This window comes from Pleurodeles waltl, chromosome 10, assembly GCF_031143425.1.
Source record: "Pleurodeles waltl isolate 20211129_DDA chromosome 10, aPleWal1.hap1.20221129, whole genome shotgun sequence".
In the NCBI taxonomy this organism is placed as follows: domain Eukaryota; kingdom Metazoa; phylum Chordata; class Amphibia; order Caudata; family Salamandridae; genus Pleurodeles; species Pleurodeles waltl.
This window is the reverse complement of record NC_090449.1, coordinates 111,319,276-111,344,717: the sequence shown is the minus strand read 5'-3', so window position 1 is coordinate 111,344,717 and position 25,442 is coordinate 111,319,276. Positions and strand designations below refer to the sequence as shown.

Genomic DNA, 25,442 nt, shown 5'->3' with positions numbered 1-25,442 from the left:
ACACTCTGCACCCGATGCCCTCGGCTCGAGTTCAGGAGAACCAACACCGCAGAGAGGACTCCCAGGCAACTACGACGGTGTGGGTACCCTGAGTCGACCTCCCTGCACCCCCACAGCGACACCTGCAGAGAGGATCCAGAGGCTCCCCCTGACCGCGACTGCCTGGTAACAAAGGATCCGACGCCTGGACCAAGCACTGCACCTGCAGCCCCCAGGACCGAGAGGAGCACCTACCAGTGCAGGAGTGACCAGCAGGTGGCCATCATCCTAGCCCAGTCGGTGGCTGGCACGAGAAGCCCCCCTGTGCCCTGCCTGCATCGTCTAAGTGACCCCCGGGTCCCACCATTGCTTTCAATAGCAAACCAGATGCCTACTTTGCCCACTGCACCCGACCGCCCCTGTGCCGCTGAAGGTGTGTTTTGTGGGCTTGTGTGTCCCCCCCCCCCCCAGTGCTCTACAAAACCCCCCTGGTCTGCTCCCCGAGGACACAGGTACTTACCTGCTAGCAGACTGGAACCGGAGCACCCCTGTTCTCCGTAGGCGCCTATGTTTTTTGGGCCCTCCTATGACCTATGCACCTGACCGGCCCTGTGTTGCTAGTGCTGTGGCTTTGGGGTAGCCTTGAACCCTAACGGTGGGCTGCCTGTGCCCAGGAGACTGACTGTGTAAGTGCTTACCTGAGAAAACTAACCAAACTTACCTCTCCCAGGAACTGTTGATTTTTACAGTGTCCACTTTCAAAATAGCTTATTGCCATTTTAACCAAAACTGTGTGTATTACTTTTTAAAATCAAAGTTCTATACTTACCTGTGTGAAGTACCTTGCATTTTATGTACTTACCTCAAATTTGGAATCTTGTGGTTCTAAAATAAATTAAGAAAATATATTTTTCTATATAAAACCTATTGGCCTGGAGTTAAGTCTTTGAGTGTGTGTTCTTCATTTACTGCCTGTGTGTGTACAACAAATGCATAACACTACCCTCTGATAAGCCTACAACTCGACCACACTACCACAAAATAGAGCATTAACATTATCTAATTTTGCCACTGTCAACCTCTAAGGGGAACCCTTGGACTCTGTGCACACTATCTCTCACTTTGAGGTAGTATTTACAGAGCCAACTTCCTACAGAATCCTACACCAATTTATAAAAATAGGTTGTGTTTTCATGACTTTATAGATACCAAAATGAAAAAGATCCACCAGTGGGTTCTGGAGATATAGATTCTGCAAAGAACAATAAATCAGGGCTTTTCAAACAACCGTGATCAATCACTGGCAAATTCAACAAATTTGACGCTTAGAAAGCTTTTCAACAAAAAGTTACTTCAAGGATGGAAGCAGCTGTTTAGAAATACATTGGGTGACCAGTTCTGGTGGGCAACCAGTAAGTGGACAAACAAGGCGCAAAGGAACGGTTACCATTGCAAGAAAAGCAGTCTGCAGTGCATTTCCAGGGTTAGTGGCCAGTTGTGACAATTATGGAGTGGTCCTGACGCTAGAGATACAGGATGCTGAAGATGCACAAGGATGATGAAGATGCTGTGCAGTTTACGGGGTCTTCCTGGGGCTACTCCGTGGTCCGTTTTCTTAGTGAGGCAACTTTGAAAACAGGAGTCCCATCGGGTTCGACAAAAGTCCATTTGCCACTGGACTACTGGTTGCCTGGCACAATCAAATCAGTGATATCCTTCCTTTGACTATAACACTACTATTATCATTTGTGCCTCTGGAAATTCAAGCAGCTGCTCCCATCTATATGGAGTCTTGTTAGCTCACAGGAATTCAGCGATTCGGTGTAAGGCCTGTCTCTTCTGAGATACAGCTGGTAGATCTTGGTAACGCAAGATTCTGTGACTTCTCAAAAAGTAATGCCTTCTCTCTATCACCATATATGTCTGAGTGCTGCTTTGTAGGTTCTGCCCAGTTCTGAGACCTACACTCCCAGAAGAACTGAAAATGCTTCTGAATTTAGTCTCTAATATCTTCTTCAATCCATTCTGATGCCACACAATGCATTGTGTCTCTTCTTGAGCAATTGTCCAGGCCTCAATACTTCTCATGTACAATAATGTTTTTCTTTTACCTTTGAGGAATATCCCCTTAATTTGTAGAAGTTCCTGCTCTTTTGGCATGTTGTCAATTGACCTTTCAGCAAGTAATTTCAGGCACCTGGTCCCCACCTCCTTCCTTCCCACCATCAATTCTCTCTTAAGGTTGGCACATGGTGAAGAGAATTTGTCTTTCACGTCCTGGAAGAGAGCATCCATAAAGTTTTTTGTGACTTAACTCCCCTCCGATTTCATGCTTTATGAAGATAGCCTTTTCACCTCTCCACAAATTTCCCACCTCTCTGCCTTATTTATGGATTCTCCTTTGGATTATCTAGGTCGGATTACCATATCTTTGACAGAGTTCTTGACTGATTGTCTGGCTGGTCATGCTTCATGGGCATTCCCCTTCATCTACAAGTTACAAGGATTTTTTTTTTTTTTACAGCTTCCATCACTCTTTTGTTGAGAGGTTTTGTCCACATAGTAGCTCCTAAAACCCCCTCTTTTTGCACCAAAGGCAAACTCTCTCTCTCCTTAGCACTCTTGCCTATTTTTCAGCGGGCATCAAACACTTCTGAAGGTGTTTCAGGCCCTCCCAGTCCAGGGTAAACCATGCTGGGTATTTCACTGGACCAACTCGCCCCCCCCCCCCCCCCCCCACCTGATGTTTGGCTAGTCCCCGTAAGTAACTACTACCTGAGCATTTTGCATCTGAACGTCCTACCACCTCTTACTGGTGCCTTGCAAGCCCCTTCTTTGCTGGGAATTCAGTACAGCTCACCTCTTTGGGCCCTGCTTTCGCTCTTTTCTCCCATTTCAGCCAGCAGGTTTTAGCAATATGGTAGTTGCTGTGAGAAAGTGCCTCTTTTGACATGGTTAGCCCTGTAATTTTTGCCTGGAAAATGATGTGGTTTTGATTGTAGTGCACAGGGTCCCTGCCAACCAGGTCCCCTGTGCCAGTGCTTCTTCCCTAAAACTGTACCACCATTGGCACAACCTCAGACCCCTTTGTAAGTCCCTAGTAAATGGTACCTTTGGTACCTTGGGCATGGGGAATGAAGAAGGCCCCCTATCGACCACTCATCAAGGCAATGCCACCGCAGCTGGCATCCATTGGTGCAGGGACAAACAACCAAATGACCAAGTCGACATGACACACTGCCTGTGTGCCATGTCCAGCAGCACTGCCTAAAGAACTCGCGTTCCCCAGCACTATGATGGCTTCACTGAACCCAGGAGGGTTTGGCACCAAACAATTCTTCTCAATAAACCCACACTGATGGCGTTTTGGATTTATTACAATATGCCCTCAGAGGGCACCTTAGAGGTGTCCCCTGAAAAACCTTCCAACCCTGGTGTGGACTAGCCTGCCACAACAAGACATGTTTCTGGACCCATGGAGTGAGAGCCTTTGCACTCTGAGGCCAGAAACAAGCCCCCCCCAGAAAGGCACAGTGCTCTAGGGGGCCCTTCAAAGGTCTGCAATGCAACCCCAGCCTCTTCTGCTAGCAGCAGATGGCCGCCCCAGGTTCAAACCTCCACTTTTGGCGGGAGAACTGGCAGGAATACCAAGTGAGAATAAGAGGTGTGCCCACCTTTGCCTATGCCACCCCTCACGTGCTGGAGGCATAGTGAAGCACATTTTTGTGTCCCACCATCTTGAACAAGGTAGGGCTTACCCAATCAGGGCTAGGACTATGCCCCTTACCCACATGAGGGTGGCGTAATACTGGGTGTAGATACTTCAGGTAAGGTACCTATTGGTGCCTATCTGTTACTTCCCTATAACACCCCTAAATCTAGTATTTAGGTGGCTACCCCAGACCCTGAAACTAGATTCCTGACAACCTAAGAAGAACCAGACACTACAGAATTGCCCCAGCTGAGAAGACTGTAGATACCAACTGACTTGGCCCCAGCTCTACCGGCCTGTCTGCAGCCCTTGACGAAAATGCTTCCAAAAAAACGACCTGTCCTGCAGCCCAGCGTCCTCCAAAGCTTTGGGATGACTGCCTGCCTTTGGTAAAGACAAAGATCTCCCGTGAACAGTGCACCTGTCCAAAAAAGAAAAACTTTAAAGAATAAGGACTCTGCCCTGAGGAACCACGAGTCCCTTCCGAGTCCACGTTTGCACCCGACGCTCACAGCCTGAGTCCAGGTGACCCCACTGGTCCTGTTAAGGTTCCCCAGTGATTCTGAGTGAGAGTCTGCCATAGGCTGACCCCTGCCGTCCTTGACGCCAAAGGACAACCCTGCACCTGGAGCCCCTGGGCCTTGGGAAGATGGACTGACATTGTCCCTACATCCGCCAGCATCAGAATTTACCTGGGCAGCTGTGGGTTTTCTTCACTGAATCTCCTGGCACCAGCCTACAGCCTTTTTCCAAAGTGGATCTCCTCCTTTGAGTTGTATTGGGCACCCAACGCTGTGTTGGCACTCTGCACCCGGCCGCCCCTGTGCCGCTTAGGGTGTAAGTTTTGTGCTGCCTTGTGCCCCCCGTGCTCATCATAACCCCAGGAGATCGAGCTTTGATGCCTTACTACTTACCTGTGAGCAGTGCAACTTCGTTCACCCAAGTCTCCATTGGGCACCCGACTCCGAGTTTGACCACTGCACCTGGCCGCCCCTGTGCCGCTGAGGGTGCACTCTTCGTACTAATTTGAATCTTGCCTGGTGTTGGCCTAAACCCCAACGACTGGGTTTGTAAGTTGTGTACTTACCTGTAAAAACTACATTCTTGCTTTCCTTCCATAGTTTAACATTGCTGAACTGAAAATTGTACTCTGATTGATTTTTGAAACTGAATAGCATTTCTCGGAATGTTTTTTATCTTCAAATGTTTACGAGTTTCTGTGTCTTAAAATAAATCTCAAGAGAAGCTTATTTTCATAAAATTGGTGTGGATCTCCTTTTTGAGTTCTGAGTCATTTAATAATCACTGTGTGTGTGTAACTACTGTCTTGCTCTCCTATTGATTAGGCCTAAGGCTGCTCAACCACACTACCACAAATAGAGAACTTGGGTTTACATTGAGCCCTGTACACTTCTGGGGGAATCTCTGGACTCTTTGTACTATACGACCACTTAGTGGTATATCATATAAGGAGCCAGCATCCTACAGTTGCCAAGGATTGCAGCATGTTACCCTGATGCAGTCTAGTGTTTGTGGTTAAAAGTCACCTGAAACTAATGCTTGTAAGTTCAAAATTGCGAAGTCTAGTAAGGAAGATACAACTCACACCATCTTTTTCCTGACCACCTGCAGTGCCAGCTGATGTTTATTAGGCCATATATTGTAATTTCCTTGTCTTTATTCAGTATATACATGTAATTGGGCAATTGAAGATTATCTCTATGGATGTATTCATCCAAAAACATCCTTACATAGGGATACACTTGAAAGTAAAACTCCTGTGTGGTCCCTGGGACGAGAATTAAACTGTCAAATCTTAACAAATTAATTAAATCTTTTGTGTTAATTTCCCGTTTAAAGTTGCACATATATTTCTTGTTAGTTTATCTGAAATTTGTTCTGAATCTTGTTTTAACAATATAGTAATTGATCTTTTGTTAGCTTTTGTCTTTCAAGACGTAACAACTAATTGAAAAATTAATTGAATGTCTCTTTCAACGACTGGTGGTACTCCGTCTGTTATAATTATAGACTAGACACAGCATGTTTTACCTCAGTATCACTAAACAAAAGAAAGTTAAAGGGATAGACTGTTACCACATTTCTTAACGTTTCTAGCATATACTCAAACAGATGTTTGAAATTTGACTATAAACTTCTGTAGATGAAATTATTGTTGTTTTCTTATGTTTTTCATAACAGTTTTGTACGGCATTTTCATTGCCAAAATTAGGTGGTCTACTGTACTTTTATTTTGTATATTGTAGAAACCAATACAGTTCCCCTCACTCCCCGTCTTTCTCTTCTGCATTTCTTCTCCTAACTTTTAGTATTACTGAGCTTATACCCAAATAACCTTCTGTTTCAAATGCTATTTCACTTTTTTTAAAGTCAAGTGTGCCCAGCGTAATTTCATTTCATCTCTTATTTTGCTTATTTTATTATCTTAATTTAATTATCACTTATTTTTCTTTTAAATCTCAATTTTGTTCAATAAGAGATTACAAACTTAAACGCCGACAAACCTTGTGTCCTTGCTCTGTAATACAATAGAATATTTGCTCCATTTCCTATTCCTTTGCCCTCTCTATAAATCAATTAACTTCACATGGCTTAAACCTATATTGAAGAATTGTAATATTATAATTTTGTGATGCAATGACAATCTGCTGGGGTACCAGAATAAAGAGTAATTATTGAAAAGGTCTACAGAGCTCATCTCATTAGAAATAATGCCTTTAATGTACTGTGCACTTGAAATCATTGTTCAGTATTAGTATTCTAATATTTTCAGATCCAGTTTTTAGTTTTCTTTGAAAGTGTAATTGAATTCACGGCTGGACCTGGGACTACATCACTAACCAACTAGCTTTAATTCTAGGAACGCTTTGTAGTCCACATAACAGACCTGCTTGCGGTTTCAATGATGCTGGGGATCACTGCACAGGTGAAGGAGGCTGGTGTTGCATGGGATAAAGGAGAGAAAAAAAGTAAGTTTGTTTTATGTACTTGAAGCACAAAGACAGTTCTGCTTGGGAGATAGGTAGGTTATAAGAGGAATTCAGTTTCATGAGGCACTGAGTAGGTAGAGCAGTTTATTCTATAAAAATTCAATTGCGGATCGTAATCAGAAGTAAACAAACTTTCAAATTGATTCAACTCGCAAGTATCTTTTCTAAATGCAGATGTGAGTTTTTAGCAGGAGTACTGCTAATTTTGAGGCGTACAACAGCTCTTTTTTTGATGTGACCAAAATATAAAGCAGTCATCATGCAATCTTGTTATTAAAGGTTTAGGCCGGTATGTTTCATTGATGAAGATATATATATATATAGATATATATATATATATATTTTTTTTTTTGCAACAGCCATTTGGTTAACATATGATGTATGTATTCAGAGGTTAGTTTTGATGAAGGTTTAAAGTTTGTGAGAAAGTCGAAGACACCCAGTTCACTGTTTTCTCTGACAGATTGTGCCCAGGATCCATTGTTTAAGCAAGTTTAAAATGGAAGTGTCTTAAAAAGTATAAGAAAGCAGTTGAGAGGGTAATGATTAAACTAATGTTTTTTTTTTTCCATTGTGTCTTGTTTTTCACTGTATATAATATCCAGTAATTGTAGGAAGCCGGCTCTCTAAATTGTGCACTAAAATGAAGTACACTGTGCAGGGAGTCCAGTGCATTTCCAAAGGCTTGCAGAGGCAAAAATAGATAGGTCTACTGCTCTATTTGTGTTAGTGTGGGCGAGCAGTTAGGCTTATCAGGGAGTCGTGTTAGCATTTGTTGTACTCACAGAGGCAATAAATGAGAGACACACTCAAAGAATAAATCTTAGAACAATTTACAAAAATAACAGTTGCTTTTATATATGCTTTGAACCATAGAACTTTGTTACAAGGTAAGCAGTTTTTAAATTAAAAATACTTTTCAGTTTAAAAATAAAATCGAAAGTGCAATTATCAGAATCTTCAATGTTAACCTATGGGAGGAAAACAAGAATGCAGTTTTGCAGGTAAGTACTTGACTTTCAAATCCATTCTTCAGGGTTTTAGGTCAACACCAGGCAAGGGTCAAATCGGTATCAGGAGTGCACCCACAGGGGCGGCCGGGGGCAGAGGTCAAATTCAGAGTCGGTTGCCCAGTGTTAACCAATGGAGACTGGGGGTGACTGATCATGCACTGCTCACAAGTAAGTAAAAGCGGTGTTGGAGGTTGGTCTCCTGGGGTTGAGGTAAGCACTGGGTGGGGTGCCACAAGGCAGCACCAAATTTATACTCCCAGCGGTACAGGGGCGGCCAGGTGCAGAGTGCCAACACAGCTTTGGGCGCCCAGTGTTAACTAATGCAGATGGGGGTAACCAATGACGCGCTGTTCACAGGTGAGTAAAGCGGGGTTAGTGGTCGATCTCCTGGAGTTGAGGCAAGTTAAAGGATGGGCCATAAGGAAGCACCAAACTTACACCCTTAGCAGCACAGGGGTGGCCAGGTTCAGAGGAGGAGATCAGTTTCAGGAAACAGGCTACAGACTCTGGCCAGGTGAGGAAAGCCCACAGCTGCCCAGATAAGTAGAGATGCCAGGGGTCGTAGGGACACTGACAGTCCAGCTCCCCAAGGTCCAGGGGCTCCGGGTGCACAGGTTTCTTTTGGCATTGGAAACAGCTTACTGGGCAGGTCACAGGCAGGGGGAGTCCCCGGATTGAGGCTGCAGGCATCCCTTGGGAGTCCGGCAGGGGTCAGCCCACGGTGGACTCTTGACTAGAAGCTCTGGGGAACCTTCACAGGACCAGTGGGCGACTTGGACGCTGGCCGTGGGCCTCGAGTGCAGAGGTGGATCCAGAGGCGGTTTCGCAGTTCCTCAGGCAGACTTTTCCTTTAACGTTGGTTTTTTTGGACTGGTCCACTGACCACAGGAGTTTTTGGTCTTTATCGAAGGCGGGCAGTCCTCCCAAGACTTTGGAGTTCACTGGGCTGCTGGACAAGTCATTCCTTTGGTGCACGTTCTTTGAGGGCTGCAGACAGGCCAGTAGGGCTGGAGCCAAGTCAGTTGGTGTGACTTCTGTGGTGTTCAGCTCTTCTTAGATCAACAGGAGTTCTAGGGTTCAGGGGTGCCAGCTAAATACTGAATTTAGAGGTGTTACAGGGATGCCAGATGGTAGTCAATGGGGCTACTCACCTTTAGGGTGACTACACACTTCTTATGACCACTTCCTTTGAAACGTGGGCATAACCCTAACTCTTTAGGCCCAATTCCTTCCAAACAAGATTGAGGAATTTAAAAAGTAGTGTCCACTTGAGCTTGTCCACCTTAGGAATGGGACTGGCATGTTATGGGCACTCCTAATTTAACAATTTGTCTGCCAGTCCTGCCACCAAAGGTTGGGTTAGGAACTGAGGGGTCAGCCTTCTCTATCATTTGGAGAGGCCTCTACCATTTGGAGAGGCCTGAGACGCATTTCAAAGTCTGTAAGGCCTTTGAAGCCCCCCCGACTGGAATGCCCATCCTGCCTGAGAGAGGAGTTCCCAACTCTGCCAAGAGCAGGCCTTTGTTCTGAGCCCTCAAGTGCATTGGCTCTCACCTCAGAGGGCCAAAACTCTGTCTAAGGTGACAGCTCTGTTTTTGATCCGTCAATGCCCACGCTAGGAGTTGCTAGGTTTTCAGTGGGCACCTCTAAGACCACCTCTGAGTGCATGTATTAATAAATCCATCATTGGATTCAATGAGGGTTTATTAAAATGAGATGTTTGATACCAACCACCCCTATTTTCAGTGAAGCCATCATGTAGCAGGGGATCTTGTAATGACCAGTGTCCAGCACATGTACTTAGAATGGCTTCCAAGTTCACTTACTATGTATGAGAATCGACAAAAATATAGCAGGGGCATATCTGCTCATTTAGGTATGCCCTCAAGTAATATAATGCACCCTGCCTTTACGGCTGGAAGGCCTGCTAGAGGGGTGACTTGCATATATTGCATGTAGTGTAAAGGGGACAGGGCACACAGGCTGTGTGCCATTTTGTGCTTTAATTTTAGTTCTGCACCAAGACACACAGCCTGCAAAAGCAGCACTGTGTGCACTTAGTTAGAGGGTCTCTGAGGGTGGCACAATTTGAGCTGTAGCCCTCTTGGGCGGGGCCTTCCTTTAGTACCTCATGCCCCAGATAACAGGGGTACCCTTTACAAAGGACATACCATGGTAGCTAAAGGACCATGTCAGAAGAGGCATTTGTTTTGTGTTGTGGATATCAGAAACTAATTTTGAATCAAAATCATTACTTTCTGTGATACTAGCTCTATTCAGCGCATCAATACTTTTGTTGTTAGGTTTTTGTCTTGCCATATTTAGTTTGTTGCACACTATTGCCATAGATCTGTAACGGAGCTAAAACCCACTCTCTGTTTAATGTATAGCAAAGAAAATTGCTGAGAAGGAGAAATATTTTTTAAGTTAATGTGGACATTTAAGCAGTTAGAATGTGCGAGTTAAAAGGTAATTAGAAAGAACAAATTTACTAATGATACATAAATATTAGCCATCCTATTCAATAGCAGGTAGGTTCATAGTAAGCATGCACAAATGAGCTGTGTGCCAGAAGAATCAAAAGGTTAAATCTGAGAAGGCATGCCGGAAGTTGACAGCCATGTTTTCTTACGTAAAGGCTGTTGTTGCTTTATTCTGTTTGGCAAGCATCTTCTGTGAATTTGTCAGAAATTGAGAAATGTCTGCACCAAGACAAGGGGCTGGTGCATGGTGATACCAAGATTTAGTATTTACTGATGTCAAGGTTTAACAAAGTCCCATCCTTGTACATAGGGGTTTTGTATGTATGTTAAATTTTTCTAGATTTTAGGGGATCTTTGAGGTGAACATAATGAAATAGGCCTGTCGCAGGAGATCAGCAGAGAAAGGTTTCAGTTCGCTTTTTTGTGGGTGGGATATAACTGCACATGTAAGGATTCAGTCTGTGATTTTGAATATTATGTACACCAGAGGTAGGGACAGGTGAGGTTTGACTAGTAGCACATTTTGCAAGCAGGCAGTATCTGATAGAGACTTATATCTGCAGATTCCTTATCTTTGAATTCCCTAGGCGTCAGACTGGATCCAGAAACTTTTGCATGAGCAGTACCCCCTGTTCGCCTGCGGGTGGCTTCATTCAGTTCCATGCACCATCGTTGGTGCCGGTAGTGATGTCGTGGTCACCTGTATAGGTGCCACTCAGGTGCACAGACGTCTGTTCTTTTCTTTCCGTGCCGGTTAGCGCTGATCTGGTGAAGAGCTACCCCCCTGTCTCCTTTTGACAGGATTTATTTTTGGTATTCTGTCAAATATTTTTGGAGAAGTGTGTCGACATGTCCTCCAGGAAGTCAAATTACAAGCCATGTAGCAACCTGTCACCGCACCATGTGGGTAACAGACCTGCACTTGGTGTGTTTGTGGTTTCTCAAGCATGACCACAATTCAAAGTCTTGCTTGGACTGCTAGGCCATGGTCCCTAATGGTCCCTAATGCTGTTTGCGGCCCAGCACTCGACGCCAGCTAGTGAGACTCCTATAAGGTCTTGTTCCCGATCAAAAAGAAAGTCACTGGACTGCTGCAGGAGCCCCAAGTTCTCTTTGTCCCACTCGAGGTCCTCGGGTCACTCTGGGAAGAGGCACAAGAAGAAAAAGAGGTCTGAACTGACTTCTGCTTTGCCTGGTCTGTGGGCCACGTGATGAGTGAGTAACATTCACGTTCCAGGCACAGCTGCGGAGCCCTTGCCAGGTCTGACTCAGAGCCTCCCCCTGTTTACGGGAGCCGGAGCGACCCCTGCTCAGTTGAAAGATGTCTGCGAGGCCATGTGCCTCGTATTTGAGCTGATCGATGCCTCCTGAACGCTGACAGACCCGCGGGGTCGGAGAAGGTCCCATCAGGTTCTGCGCCAATGGCTCCGGACTGGACACCTCACCAGATTCCTTACAGCCACCCATGCTTCCCCGTTCTGCGGACAGATTTTGAGTTGTAAGTTTAATCCCTTTCAGGGCCCTAGTTTGGACACATATTTGTCAGTTCACTTCATAGCTTTGCGCTCCTGGCGTGGACAGTCGTGAAAAATAACAGACATCCGTGCTCATAGTTGGCACCTTTATAGGTGGCCGCGATGTCACTTCTGGTGCAGACATGTGAAACCGAGTGAGGCCATCTTACAGTGTGCAGGGGTTCTGCTCACACAAAAGTTTCCGGATTCAGTCTGATGCCTGGTATGTTCAAAAGTAAGGAATCTGCAGCTAGATATAGTATCTACCAAACAATGTGTTATTATTGTAAGTAACTTGTTCTTTAGGACTGGTAATGCTTGACCATCCATTCCTTCTTCTGAGTCTAAGGAACAAGTGACATTCTTCATTACCAACTAGCCCTTTGCTTGATTGTCTAAATCATGTTCACTGCACATCAGTGCACAGCAGGAGGGGGAGTTGTTGGGTGGATGCAGCACATGTGAACACACATCTTGCATGCACCAAGGCACCCTGAGAGTGCACAGGGAAAGGAATTGGTAAGAGTGGCCTAAGCGAGGTGCCCAGTTATAGGGTATTCTGGGCTGTTAAAAGATGAATGATGGCTTCTCAGGCAAGAGAAAGTACAATGGGAGACCCCAGTGCTTTAGTAAACCATTGCCTGCTACTGTTTGAATGTTTTAGGTGCACTGTATTTTAGGATCACTATTGAGAAGAGAAGGGATTACAGGGAAGCACAGTGATTTGTGTTTGGGAGTGGGCAGAGGAATCATGAGCATGGTGCTCAAAATTGAAAGGGAGGGTGGATCAATTGCTGGGTGAGCAAGCTAGGGAGTCTTGTGGTTATGAGAAAGGCCCTACTCTACATAATGGAATGGTGCAAGTGTCTTCAAAGGAATCATATCTTATCCAATTCGACTAAGTCGTACTGGTTGGCCTGCATCTGATTGTTCTAGGCATTGTTGGTAGGGAGGGATTTGGAAACTGGCACTGATGAAAAAAGTAAGGTTACCCCCCCATGCAAGAAGGTATTCTGAAATGGGGTTTCCCAAGTGCCATGATAACACTGCTGGAAAGAATGGTACTCCAAATACTGAAAGACTAGTAATTAGCAATCTCACATCACCAGGTGGATAATGTAGAACGATTGACAATGGCTAGTTGTTAGCAAATTTGGCAGACACAAAACAAGCAGTTCTGTAGACATGTCTATAGCAATCAGGTTCTCTTAGGTACCCACTGCCCCAAGTCTTCCTGTACACAGACATTTCCAACTGGGCAGGATCTCTTGATTTTGTTTTGGTTGATAAGTATTATTATTGTTATTAGTATTATTATCCATTTAATTATGATGATTATTATTACCCTCATTCTTCAGTTGTGTCCGGTTGGAATCTAACAGCTGGCAATTGTATTGAATGTGAGTGACTGTTTCCAATGTACATTCACAGTGTTGCATCACCATCATCAGACCCATTCAAGTCAATTATATTATTACAGGCAACTGGAAGTGTACAGTATAGTAGTGAGGCAATAGCCAGAGCTGTCATTTAGCACTGGATGTTGCAGTTACTGGCAGATCATATCTCTTTTGAGAACTAAATAGAGCCGGAATGGACTCCATGTAGCTCTGGGCCTGAAAGGGGTGGAAGCCAGTTCGCAGCAAGCAGAAGTTTGTGGACTTATGCAGTTAAACGTGATTCCCATTAGCCTGCCAAATAGGATCAATTCTCAGATTTGTGGTGTGACATTCACTTCAGAGTTGCGGATGTAAAGGGTGATGTAGCCCACTTACAGTGATTTGGGCAGTGGTCTGGCTGTATAAATAAGTCCTCTTTTAGTATGGTGTTGTCGAAATCTCGCAGCAGTGGGTTCCATTGTATTGGCAAATAAAAGTGGAGATGGTGCTGTCATTTTTCCTTACCAGCTGAAAAGGAGGAGGGGATGTCACTTTTTAATTGGACCCTGTTGATCGGTTGGTGTACAACACTGTTATCCACTGTCCAACACCATAACTGAACCCAAGATGTGTAAGAATAAGGAGATTTCAACTCTAAAGAACTGAAAATGGTCCCTATAAGGGTTTCCTGGTGCAAAGGGTGTGCCCCTGTCTTTTTCGTCTCCTCGTACATGTCCAGTAGCTGTGGGTCTAATGTATATGTGTGTGCATATTCTTTACATAGCTGCACTGTTAGCCCATCGCTGGCAAGGGCTCTGTCGCTGGGTAAGCAATGGATGACCTGTATCACCTTTTCAAAAGAAGTCCAATTTAATCATGAAATTCAAGTATATCCTCAGGTGAAGCTGTAAAGGTCAGTGTAGTAACTAGTGACGTATATGTTATAATATGCTATATCATTGTCTCCCATAAGTTCAGTGTTGCAGGTATTGGCCCAGTGTTTCCGCAACTTCCTCACTAGCATCCCAGCTTCCATAGTCCCTTCTGTGTATATCTGGTCCATAGTTTCCATACTTAGTGTGTCTCGTTGTATTCTGCAAGTTTTTTTTTTTTTTTTACTAATCTCAGCAGTAATTGGGAGACCCTATTAGTATCTGGTCAAAAGAGTGCAGATGTGTGTCATAAGGTCATTTAGTTATTTACTTACCATTTTAAGTATAGATTGTTTTGAAATGCAAGCCTCCCCATATCACAACTTTTACGGCTTCCCAGAGCAACCTAGTCGAAGACACAGAGTCAGAATTATGGAGGAAATATTCCTGGAATTCAAGATCAAATCTCTTCCCTGAGCACCTGGGTCTCATGAGCATGGCGTGTGGTAGGTGCCAAGAGAAGGTGCACCTATGCAGTCCCGGAAAGCAAGCTCGAGGAGCATCGGAGCATGGTCCCAGAGGTTTCTCGGAATGTGTTCAGTCTGTGTTGTCCAGACACTCATATCTCTTGTGACCAGACAGTAGTCTATCCCGGACCTAGTGTTGTTACAGGAGGTATTGCTCTTTGAGGTGGTTGTGAGCTGAGTACTCCAAACATCTATCAAGTAACTGCCTTTCATTATTGTGTGCTATTGTCTGGCTGCTAATTAATGGGAACAGCTACTGAGGTTTGGTTGGTTGACTCTCGGTGAGACATCTAGAGTATTTTATTATTATTATATATATATATATATATATATTTTAAAGTTTCAGCAACAGACAAAACATACATGATACAGAACAAAAGACACTCTCCAAAAAGTCAACAATGTACTTACAGTTGGGAACATCACAAGAGCATTTCAGCTTGCAACAACGTTTAAATACATACTTCTGTTCCTTGTCACTTTATCATTCAGTTTCAGTGTCTGACACAAGGCAGAGGTACAGTATACCTAAAAAGGGGAAATCACATTTGGTGGGTGGGAGAAAAAGCAAGAAAGAACAAGGGCACCCACATTAACAAACATGTGAAGCAAAAGCAATGTTGATCTATTTATGTCACATGTATGTAACTACGGTAGTGTCGCTTACATCTGCAGTGGATTTTGTTGTGTGTACTGACCCTTGCACAAGTGTAGCAGTTTTGTGCATTTGTAAGTAGCTGAGCAGGGGAGCCCAGATATTTGGGGTCTGTGACTTCAGTGGCATCATATCCCAGTACAATTGAAGCTGTTCCTGGTAATGTGCTTTGTCTTTCAGCCAATCAGATTTGCAAGGGAGTACCCTATGACCCCATCTCATGGCTATCCTATGCTTGGCCACTAGGAGCATTATGTTAACAGGTTTTCGGACCCTCCGTCAGGACATTCTTCATAAACCCCAAAAGGGCGATCAAAGGCATGCATGGAATCGCAGCACCAGTGACCGCATCCATTCCCATGCCGATGCAAAAAGTCAGCGTTTTCGTCGGAGCTTTGCAGACAGCAGGAATCATGACGGATTCCCATGCGGTACAGCTGAACCAGTGTGTAATAAACCTGGTGTAAAAACTTGAAATCAATCAGTCGAAGTCAGAAGTTCGCACTGCAGTAGTTCCAGCTATCATCCAATAAAGTGCACCCAGATCACATTCCCACAGCAACCGTGAGCCAGGGCGAGTTGCAGAAACTGTGGACTGCGTAATCTTGTATAGTCTAATGCCCCGTCGGTGTGATGTCTAGGAGGTGTAAAGCTTTTCCAAAGCCTGAAACACTGGCAGCGCTGTCAGGAAATCAACGTGCTGGGTTCGGAGCGCAGCCCGAATGTGAAAATAAGTGAGCTTACAAAGCGGGGTATTTAAAGTTCCCTGTAACACTGGGTCGGGAGTAACAAATTGGATATCCGGGTACAGGGCTCCCATAGTGGTTAGCTGTATTTCCTGTAGTCATAAACGAGTGCCAGCCTCGATAGTTATGGGGATCATGGACTGATCCAGAAGTGGCATGGAAGTTACATAGAGAATAGCCACTCCTGTTCTGAGACATAGGTCGTGCCGTGCCGTGCCAGTATAGTGCATGCAACCATATCTAGTCTAGCCTGTGGCCTCCGTGGAGGTAAATAGAGGGCTTTCGACAGTTGGCAGGGCCATAGCAAGTCATGCTCCGGGGGCGGTGTAAGGTAAGAACCGTATTAGGTGTATCCTGGAGTGTGCAAACTGCGCCTGGGTACAGTCGTCGTACGTGTATGGGACCACGAGCCCACACTGCTCGAAGGGTAATGTGAGTAATTCCCCTGACCCTCGCTGCTCTCTGCCTGCCCACACGCGGGAGATCAATATTGAGCGTAATCTCCTCCTAAAGCACCTAGTAAGTGGTATCGGGAGATTAGTAAATAAATGAAGACATTTTGGGAGGACCACCATCTTAGTGATGGCGAGGCAGCTAGTGATCGATAGTGGCAGAGAACTCCAGCAGTTCACTTTGTCCTCCAACCACGAAATCGCCCATCCGTAATTGGATCCCCACAGGTCGTCTGACCCTCTACATAGCCAGATCTTTAAGTAGGGCATCTGGAGTTAAGTTAAAATCACCACTGCAAATAATCATCTTTGGATCTAGCACTATGGCTTTCGTTCACGGAAGAAGTCTGGAGTGTCAGTGTTGGTCACATACACACAAATAATGGGTCTAGTATTACCTTTGCATAATGACTTAGTGCCCTTCCAGTTCGGTTTCCCTGCAAGGTAGGCCAGTGGGTGCCTATTTGAATTACTGGAGCAACACCCCTAGATACAGGAGAGTAAAGTTCCACATTGGCCTCTGCTATCCAAAGCACATGCACTCTGAACTGTGAAGTCAGTGAGGTGAATCTTCTGGAGGAGACTTTTCAATTTGGTGATGTTTTAAATATGCAATACGTGGCGAGTTCTTTCCCCCAAGTATTCCAAGAAATGAATCTTAAGAGATGACTTCTATCTGGATGCAGCTGATTAGCCTTGCATCGGTTTTCAAGGGTGTAGTTGTGATCTCCCACAGTTTGCTTATGTGGCTTGGGAGGTACATTTAATTGCCCAATGGTTTAATTTACATAAGAAGATGATTGATCTGGAGTGCTGGTCAATGACAGTGAGGCAGTTTGGACTGTCAATTCAAATTATGGGACCTTAAGAAGTGGTGAGCCCCCAATACAAGATTTCTCATCTGTCAGTGTCACTGAGGTGGCCAGAGGGCACCCAGCTCAAGCGGGCCCCTCACTCATGCAGCAGGCAGGTAGAGGACACTGCAGCTAGACTTATCCGAGCCAAGCCCAAAAGCCATCGACCTGCACTCTTAGATGAGCCAGTCGTTCAGGCAGTCCATTTTATCAAGCGACACAGCACAGCCCACAGAGTGCAGAAAGAGAGTCTTCACAGCTCTCCCCGCCAGAGATCCAATGCCCACAGCAGAGCCCAAGAGCAGCAAAACATTTCCTTGCTTCCTCCCAGTGATGGGCCCATGCCATGGGTGAAGGCTAGAGTCTTCACTTGACTTCCAGGCCAATATCCCTCAGGTGCTTGCTTCTGGGCACACCAACCTGCAGCTTCAATGCACATATGTCTGCTGCTTCAGGCACAAGTTGTCGGCATCAACCGCAGGCCACATTCTCTAGCAGTGCCAGGTGTATCGCAGTCCCGTTATGCAGAGAGCTTCAAACTCTTAATATGGAAGTGAAGAGGGGGAGAGACATCTCTCTCCTCTTCCGGGGACAGTAAGAGGCCAACACATCACTTTTAAGGCGCCAGTTGGCTTGTAGGGAGCAGGATTGGTGCAGAAATGTGTTTCCTGCGGGCAAAGCCTCAATTAGTGGTATCCATGTTGCAGTACGGCTCTCTGGCGCCCCTTCTGGTGGACATTTCACTCTTTTTCCTACTTCATAATCGACATGCTGGTTAGAATGTGCTTTTAATAAGTACATCTTGTTTGTTTTTTGTCATTCTATGAAGTTATGTTCCTCCCACTGGGGCAGCTCTAATGGATTAGTGCAACTAATTCAGTGAAGTCTCTAAAACCTGATGGTGAAAACATCCAGTGCAACTCTAGATCACGTTTGAAGAATAGCTATATATTTATTTTACTTCTCTCTTTTGGTATATTTGGTTGAATGTTGAGCAATAGCCCACCATATAGGGCCAGATGTAGCAACTTTGCAAATTGCGACTTGCAATTTGCGAGTCCGAGCGACTCGCAAATTGCAGCTCACAATTTGCAATGCAGAACGGTGTCTCAGACACCGTCTGCGAGTCGCTATGGGGTCGCAAAGACCCACCTCATTAATATTAATGAGGTGGGTCGCAAATTGCGGCCCCATAGTGACTATGGGCACTCACGGATATGGAGGCCTGCTGTAGTCAGCAGACCTCCATGTTCGTGACTGCTTTTAAATAAAGCAGTTTTTTTTTTTCAAGTGTAGCCCGTTTTCCTTAAAGGAAAACGAGCTGCACTTAAAAAAAAAAACGAAACCTTTTGTTTCGGAATTTTTTCAGTGCAGGTAGTGGTCCCTTGGACCACTACCTGCCCTGAAAAAATAATTTGGGGTCTAGTCACAAAGGGGGAAGGGGTCCCATGGGGACCCCTTCCCGTTTGCGAGTGGGTTACCATCCACTTCAAGTGGATGGTAACTGCGTGGTCGCAAATGGAGTTGCATACCACTCCGACTCGCAAATAGGAAGGGAACACCCCTTCCTATTTGCGACTCTGAAATGCATTTTGCAAGTCGGTCCCGACTCGCAAAATGCATTTCTGCATAGCAAACTCAGGTTTGCGACTCACAAACGGCGATTTTCGCCGTTTGCGACTCGCTAACCGTTTGCTACATCTGGCCCTTAAAGTGGTGGCTTCTGGCAGTAAGGAAACATGTCTCACCACTCCCTTGCTTGTGTTTTGTTATTGCTTCAAGAGTAAGAAGCACACTGGAGCTTCCTTCAGAGAGGGTCGACGGTTGTGGCCAGCAAGGATTCTGCTGCAGCGGGTGTGGCATCGTCAATACTTATATTGCTGCTTCAGTTGGGGAATGATGTGCAAATGGCCTTGATTTGTAAATGGAAAGGAATCCTACAAAATGAAAGGGCTGGTACCCAGGGAATTGATAGTGTGGGATGCCTGACAGTTGGTCATTCTGAGGTGAGAGAGATCACCTTAAATTGGCAGCAACAGAAACTGGCTGGTGATGGCCTGAAGCAGCAGCATTTATACCACCGTTATCATGAGCTTGGTGCTATAAGCCTGGTGAGACATATTGTGGAAACCACCCTAAGAATCCATAAATTGAGGTGAGTAAATTATTAGAAAAGCACCATCGATAGTCACAGAGCAGTGTACTCTGACTACCCTCCATCCAGTGAAAACTATTGTAAAATGTTAAGCAAATCTGTTTTTCTTAATTTCAGATTTGGAGGTTTTGCGCTCGTTCCAGAACCAGATAGCTGCAATTCAGCGAGATGCTGTGTGGTGGCTGCACACCGTTGTGCCATCCATCAGCAAACTGCCCCCTAAGGAGTTTGTGCACTGGTAAGGCTCTCGCCTCATTGAAGAGACAATCCTCTTTTAATAACTAGCTAATTGCCTATGGATGTTTAGAGTATTACAGGTATCTTCTTCCTCTTGCCCAAGTGTAATTGCTAGTGGTTAAGACTTACTGATAATGTCTTTAATACTGGTGATGTGAAAAGCAAAGCAATGAATTTCTTCATGCAATCCGTGATAACTTAGAAATATTTTGCTCCTCCTTTTCTGTTACCTTTTCTGTCCCCTTTTCTGTACAATGTGTTCTTTGTACTCCCCCTTCTACCAGCCTTGCAATGTTCCCTCGTTCCTACACTTGCTTTGTGTCTTCCAGTAGTGCTCCTTTTTCTAGTTGCTTGATTTCACTTTATTTGATCTCTGCTTCATCCTTGATGGTTGCTTACATGGCAGCTCAGCCTTGATGCCTGCGTACTTACCTTATTTACTCACTAGAGCTCTGCTCCACGTTGTCCGTGCTGTGATCCAACTTTCTAATTATTGGTTCTGTTTTAGCTTTACCAGTCACATGTTGCCTTCTCTCTATTTCAGAAATGTACTAAGTATTGTTATGTTATCTTAGTTTGCATTTTTAAAGTACCACTTGCATCACTGAGTCACTTCAAAGATCTAGGGCCAGTGTGAAGTATTCATATTTATTGGGCAGACAAGTCACAGTAGCGTACAAAGCAAATGGAATGTGAATGGTGCATGTTTTATTTTGTTCATGTAGGTGGATCTAACACAGACAAACAAAATATAAACACTGAGGGAGTGAAGCTGCCTGCCTGTTCTCCCTATGCATTCTGATAAATGTAGACCACAATAGTTGTTCTTAAATTGAGCAAATGTTTGCCTCCCACCGTTGGCAGAAAAAGCCCTGGATGTTCTTGGACACACATTTTATTTTAAATATCCAGTCCTCAGATAGGGCCAATTTGTTAGTTTGGGGCAGTTGCCAAGTTCCTTTCAGTAACTCTATTTCTGTATCACTTAAAGATCTCAGATGCAAACCCAGGGTTCATCAACCTAACATCCTTTAGGAAATGTAAATAGTAGCAGAGGGGAACACAATAGCCTACCTGTACCAGTCCTTCTAATGTATTCTGGTAGAGTGAGTCCTTAATTTTTTCCATACTTCCAATTAATCACATTTTTGCCACAGATTGTGGACACTGCAAGTGCTGGATGTCTTTGCTAGTTGTCACTCAGCGACAAAGAGCATTTTGCTTTGTGTTGATGCTAGAGTATATTTTTCTGGTATACTGCCACTTATATCTTTTTAAGTGCGTCATTTGGGTCATGGTGAAGAAGAGGTTGGTGATCTCTAGAGATATTGCAAATGGTGCCTGACTTGATTCATTGTGCTTTAATGGTACTAATTACTACATTGTGAAATGCTATGGTAGATAGGGTTTTCAAATCTGTTTTACTTCTGGGTTAGCAAATGCACCATATAGGTGTACCAGATTCATTTTCTCATGTGTCCTCTTTTATTTTGTTACATTTGTCATTGAAATAACTTTTTCCATGGAGGAGTTCTGATGTGCATTAGTTAGTCTGGTCTTTCATAACAATGTTCTACATTTTTCTCCACAGCCTTCACAAAGTATTGTTTACAGAACAACCAGAAACATACTACAAATGGGACAACTGGCCTCCTGAGAGTGACCGCAAGTAAGAACACTGTGCCTTGTTTGAAATTTTTTGTGACTAACCATTGCACTTAAATTAATTTGTCAACTGGGAGTCATTGGACATTGATCACTTCAAGGGTAGATTATTACACTCTTTTTGCTATGAAGACATTAGCAAGTTCTCTCATCTTCTGTTTCTGAACATTATTTGTGTGTGTATTTCTACTTTAGCCCAGGCCTCTTTCTATATACTTTGGCTTCTTGTTTTTGTTTTCCAGACAGATGAACAGTATTAAGGTTGAATATTTCTTGGTTTGATTTAAAATCCCATCTCATATGTAGACTTAAAACTGGATATAGACCTTACTGCTTTGCTGATAACAGAGAAAAACAGTTAGACACATTGCACAAAAGTGCTTCAAGTACTTCAGCTTAGATTTAGTGGGGGGAACATTTTTCATGATGGAGAACTGGATAGCTAATGATGTTTCAGTGCTCTACTAAGTATTTGCTTACAGGGATTTGACTAGTAAACAACTCTCCCAAAAAAGAGGTAAACACCCAATATATGCTGTTTGTTCTATTTCTGGAATTAATAGCTTTTCAAAAATGGTTGTTTTAGTGGGTTTTCTAGCCAGGTTTGGTGCGAGTGGTTGCAGCACAGAAATGAGTGCATTGTCTTCACCAAGCCACAGGTGAGCTTTCCATCCTTCAGGAATTCAATGTAATTTAAATATTGCTTGTATTGAGGTTTGAACTGCACAAGTTCAAATCTACATCTGCACTAGACAGTTTAATTAAGCTCTTCATAAGATGGTGCAGAAGTATTTATGTTTAAAGAGTGTTGGTGTTTTCTGGTCCACATGTGAATTTGTTATTCTCTGTCACCACATTCACGTCATGTACCACAATACATTATACCCAAAGTACTCAGTCAGTCTTGCGTTTGAGCAAAATTGTGGTGTGCCAATTGACAACATTCAATACCCCCCCACCATACTCCCAGGCTGTGACCACAATTAAGTATTTGTTTATTCTCCAGTCTTTCAGGTGCCCTTACGAGTGAAGTTTGGGAAGGACAACCTATCCTTTTATGTTCTAGTGTCATTAGTAGTTGGAATGAGACTAGAAATTCGAAAAAAAGAATGTCTGCCCACTGGTGTTGTGTTTAGGACCTCTGCCTCTGAGAACCGTGGTAAAGCAACCCACCATGTGCAACACAGAGAACCCTGAGATGATTCCTGCTGACCATGTGCATCTGCTCCTCAAATCCAGCTGTATATGTCGAGAGTGTACACACTACCTGAAACTCACATTCTTGTACACAGACTTGTAAGTAAAACAAGGCTGTGCCCTCATGTATGCTGGTGCAGTTTTAAACTAAAACATAGCCCATGTGCCCTGTGCACAGTTGCACACCCTCTCAGTGAAAAACAAATCTATGCAGTAACAGAGCAAAAATTGTGAAACACGAGAACCATATCACATGCCTCAAAGAACAAACCTGGCCCAAGCTGAACAGACTGGGTACTGGCTTAACAGTAACACAGTACTTTTTCTTCAATCCTGACACCAGGCAGCCTCATCTATAGAGCAGCTTAGGACATTCATGCCTCTTGACAAGCACCAAAATGCAGAGCCTTCTCAGCAAAACTCAGGGTAGAGACAACTTATTCTCAAATTGTAGTGGGCATAATTTTTTCCCTTCCTGTGTAGGGCACCTCTCTTCAGAATCATGTAGTGGCAACATCAACGTTTATCATTGTAATGAAACACCTTTCTATAACACTGCCGCTGCCGCTGCTGCTGCTGCTGCTAAGAGGTCTGAATGTGTAATGCAGCCATAGCAGCGTCTTCTGTTCATGCCTTCATATAGTTCATATATTTTGGGACACCTCGTTTTTCTCTGCTCATCTCCAGTTTCATAGGTTGCAGCTGATGACCATAGCACAAAGCACATAAAACTGCATATCCTTATTAAGTAAGCCTGACAGGGCAGTAACTATGCTTCTATGCTGCTGGTATTTGCCCAACCCCCCACAAGGAACTCAAATATTCTTAGCTCAGTCCCAAGTTGTCTTCCTATCCTACTGAACACTGTATAAAAAACCTTTCATGTGCATTGATTCTTATTTTTTATGTGAAATTGACATGTGAGTGTAATATGTTGTATTAAAGCCATCCTGTTTTACAGGTTTGAAAGCAAATATCTTTGTTACACACTAATCTCTGGTAATTGTACATTTCCAGCTTCTTTCTTCGCCTTTGTTCAGAAGTGCCTCTCCTTGAAGACACACTCATGCGTATACTTGTGATTGGTCTCTCACGGGACCTTCCTCTTGGTCCTGCTGATGCCATGGAGCTGGCAGACCACCTGGTGAAACGAGCAGCAGCCGTACAGTCTGATGGTAACCTACTCATATCCAAAGGAAAGCCACACGTGTGATAGTCATCTTACACTTTTCACAGTCATATTTCCAACATTGAACAGACTGTAACTTTGACACACACTATTAGCATTTTCTGAAGGGTGTAGTTGTCAAAATTGTATGCTGCGAGATTGCCTTGCATGATGGATATTTGTAACCTCCTTTTTGTTGTTTTTATTATTTCTTTTTTTAGATCTGCGTGTCTTGAAGGTGGAGAGGATTCAACTGCTAGATGCAGTTTTAAATCTTTGCACCTACCACCATCCGGAAAACATACAGTTGCCTCCAGGGTAAGTCACAAAGTGAAATCAGCAAGTCTACTTGACTTTGGGAGCCATTGGGTTACAGAAACATAGAAAAGACCACACATACGGAAGTCACTGCCTCAGTTTTTAGTATATTTGACTTTAAATGAAAACTAGGTGTTTGGAATTTCTAATCTTGATTATCACATTGATCAAGATAAGATGGTAGCAAAATGTTCCAGCGGACAGGAGCTAGCATATCTGTCCATTTTTACATTCATAACTTCTGCAGTCTCCTCACCTAGTCATATGTCCTTGTGTTTTTCTCAGGATTTGAATTTGTCTCAAATTCCTGCCAGTTTCCTGACATTAGACTCTGGTTAGAGTGACCATTTAAATACCTGGAGACTTCAAAATTCATGGTTGAAATTTTAATGTCTGTCTTGATATACACATTCCTCAATTAGTTTCATGGGACTGTTAAATATCCCAGATCAAGTGTTGTTGGCAGGTGTCAAATAAATATAGCTCTTTCAATCCTACTAATTGTTAGTGGTAAAGGTCAGTAGAGCTCTGACAAGGATGAAGTAGAGTCCAGAAAGAATACATAACTGGTGAGGTTGCTGTGAAGTGACTGTCGTACTCCCAAGTGCAGTGCAATGGTCTGTCTGTTCTTCCTGCTTGATTTGATAATGATTTCAAAGTAGATTTTGATTGAGACCACTGGATGAAGATGGAAGAATTTCATATTATTTCACTTCATCACTGAACATGTATGTTTGTATTGGTTTCCTGGACAACACACATTTAGAATGTGTGATATTAAAAGGTTTGTAAAACTAGACCACTAAAGATGACTTCATCTGTACATTGCCTAGAGGAAAGGCACCAAGGAACTCATGTAACTTCAGTGAGTAGTCTGGCAACATGACATGTTATGTTACAAGTACAAGTGGAGTACTTTTCTTTACAGTGTTTCTTTACTAAAGCAAATGCCCCAAAATTAAAATAGGCATCCTTGCATGCACTGGTTGCTAATAGTTTGATGTCATTGTTTGATTGTACTGATGTGACTTTGGGTTGATGTTTAGAACTCTGTACAGCACATAAAATGTAGTTTAAAAAAATAATATATATATATATATATATATATATATATGTTCGATGGCATGTGTAGCTGCAGATACACATGCTATGCACAGTCCGCCGTCTGGTGTTGGGCTCGGAGTGTTACAAGTTGTTTTTCTTCGAAGAAGTCTTTTCGAGTCACGAGACCGAGGGACTCCTCCCCATTCGATTCCATTGCGCATGGGCGTCGACTCCATCTTAGATTGTTTTTTTTCCGCCATCGGGTTCGGACGTGTTCCTTTTCGCTCCGTGTTTCCGGTCGGAAAGTTAGTTAGAATCTCGGAAAAAAACGTCGGTATTGTTGCGTTCGGTATCGGGTTAGTTAGAACAAATCGACACCGAATTTTGAAGAGCTCCGGTGGCCCTTCTGGGTAATTTCGATCCCCCGTCGGGGCCTGGTCGGCCCGACCGCGTGCGACTTC

General features: G+C 43.9%; 1 protein-coding gene across 1 annotated transcript in view; it reads left to right on the top strand.

Annotated features, from left to right (window-relative positions):
* Window positions 1–25,442, top strand: part of INTS1 (integrator complex subunit 1) — a 494,737-nt gene that overhangs the window by 80,410 nt on the left and 388,885 nt on the right. Inside the window, exons 12-16 of the mRNA XM_069209905.1 lie at window positions 6,573–6,681; window positions 19,470–19,590; window positions 21,181–21,258; window positions 23,469–23,626; window positions 23,841–23,937. Coding sequence (XP_069066006.1) covers window positions 6,573–6,681; window positions 19,470–19,590; window positions 21,181–21,258; window positions 23,469–23,626; window positions 23,841–23,937 — 563 coding nt within the window. The remainder of the gene's footprint in view (window positions 1–6,572; window positions 6,682–19,469; window positions 19,591–21,180; window positions 21,259–23,468; window positions 23,627–23,840; window positions 23,938–25,442) is intronic.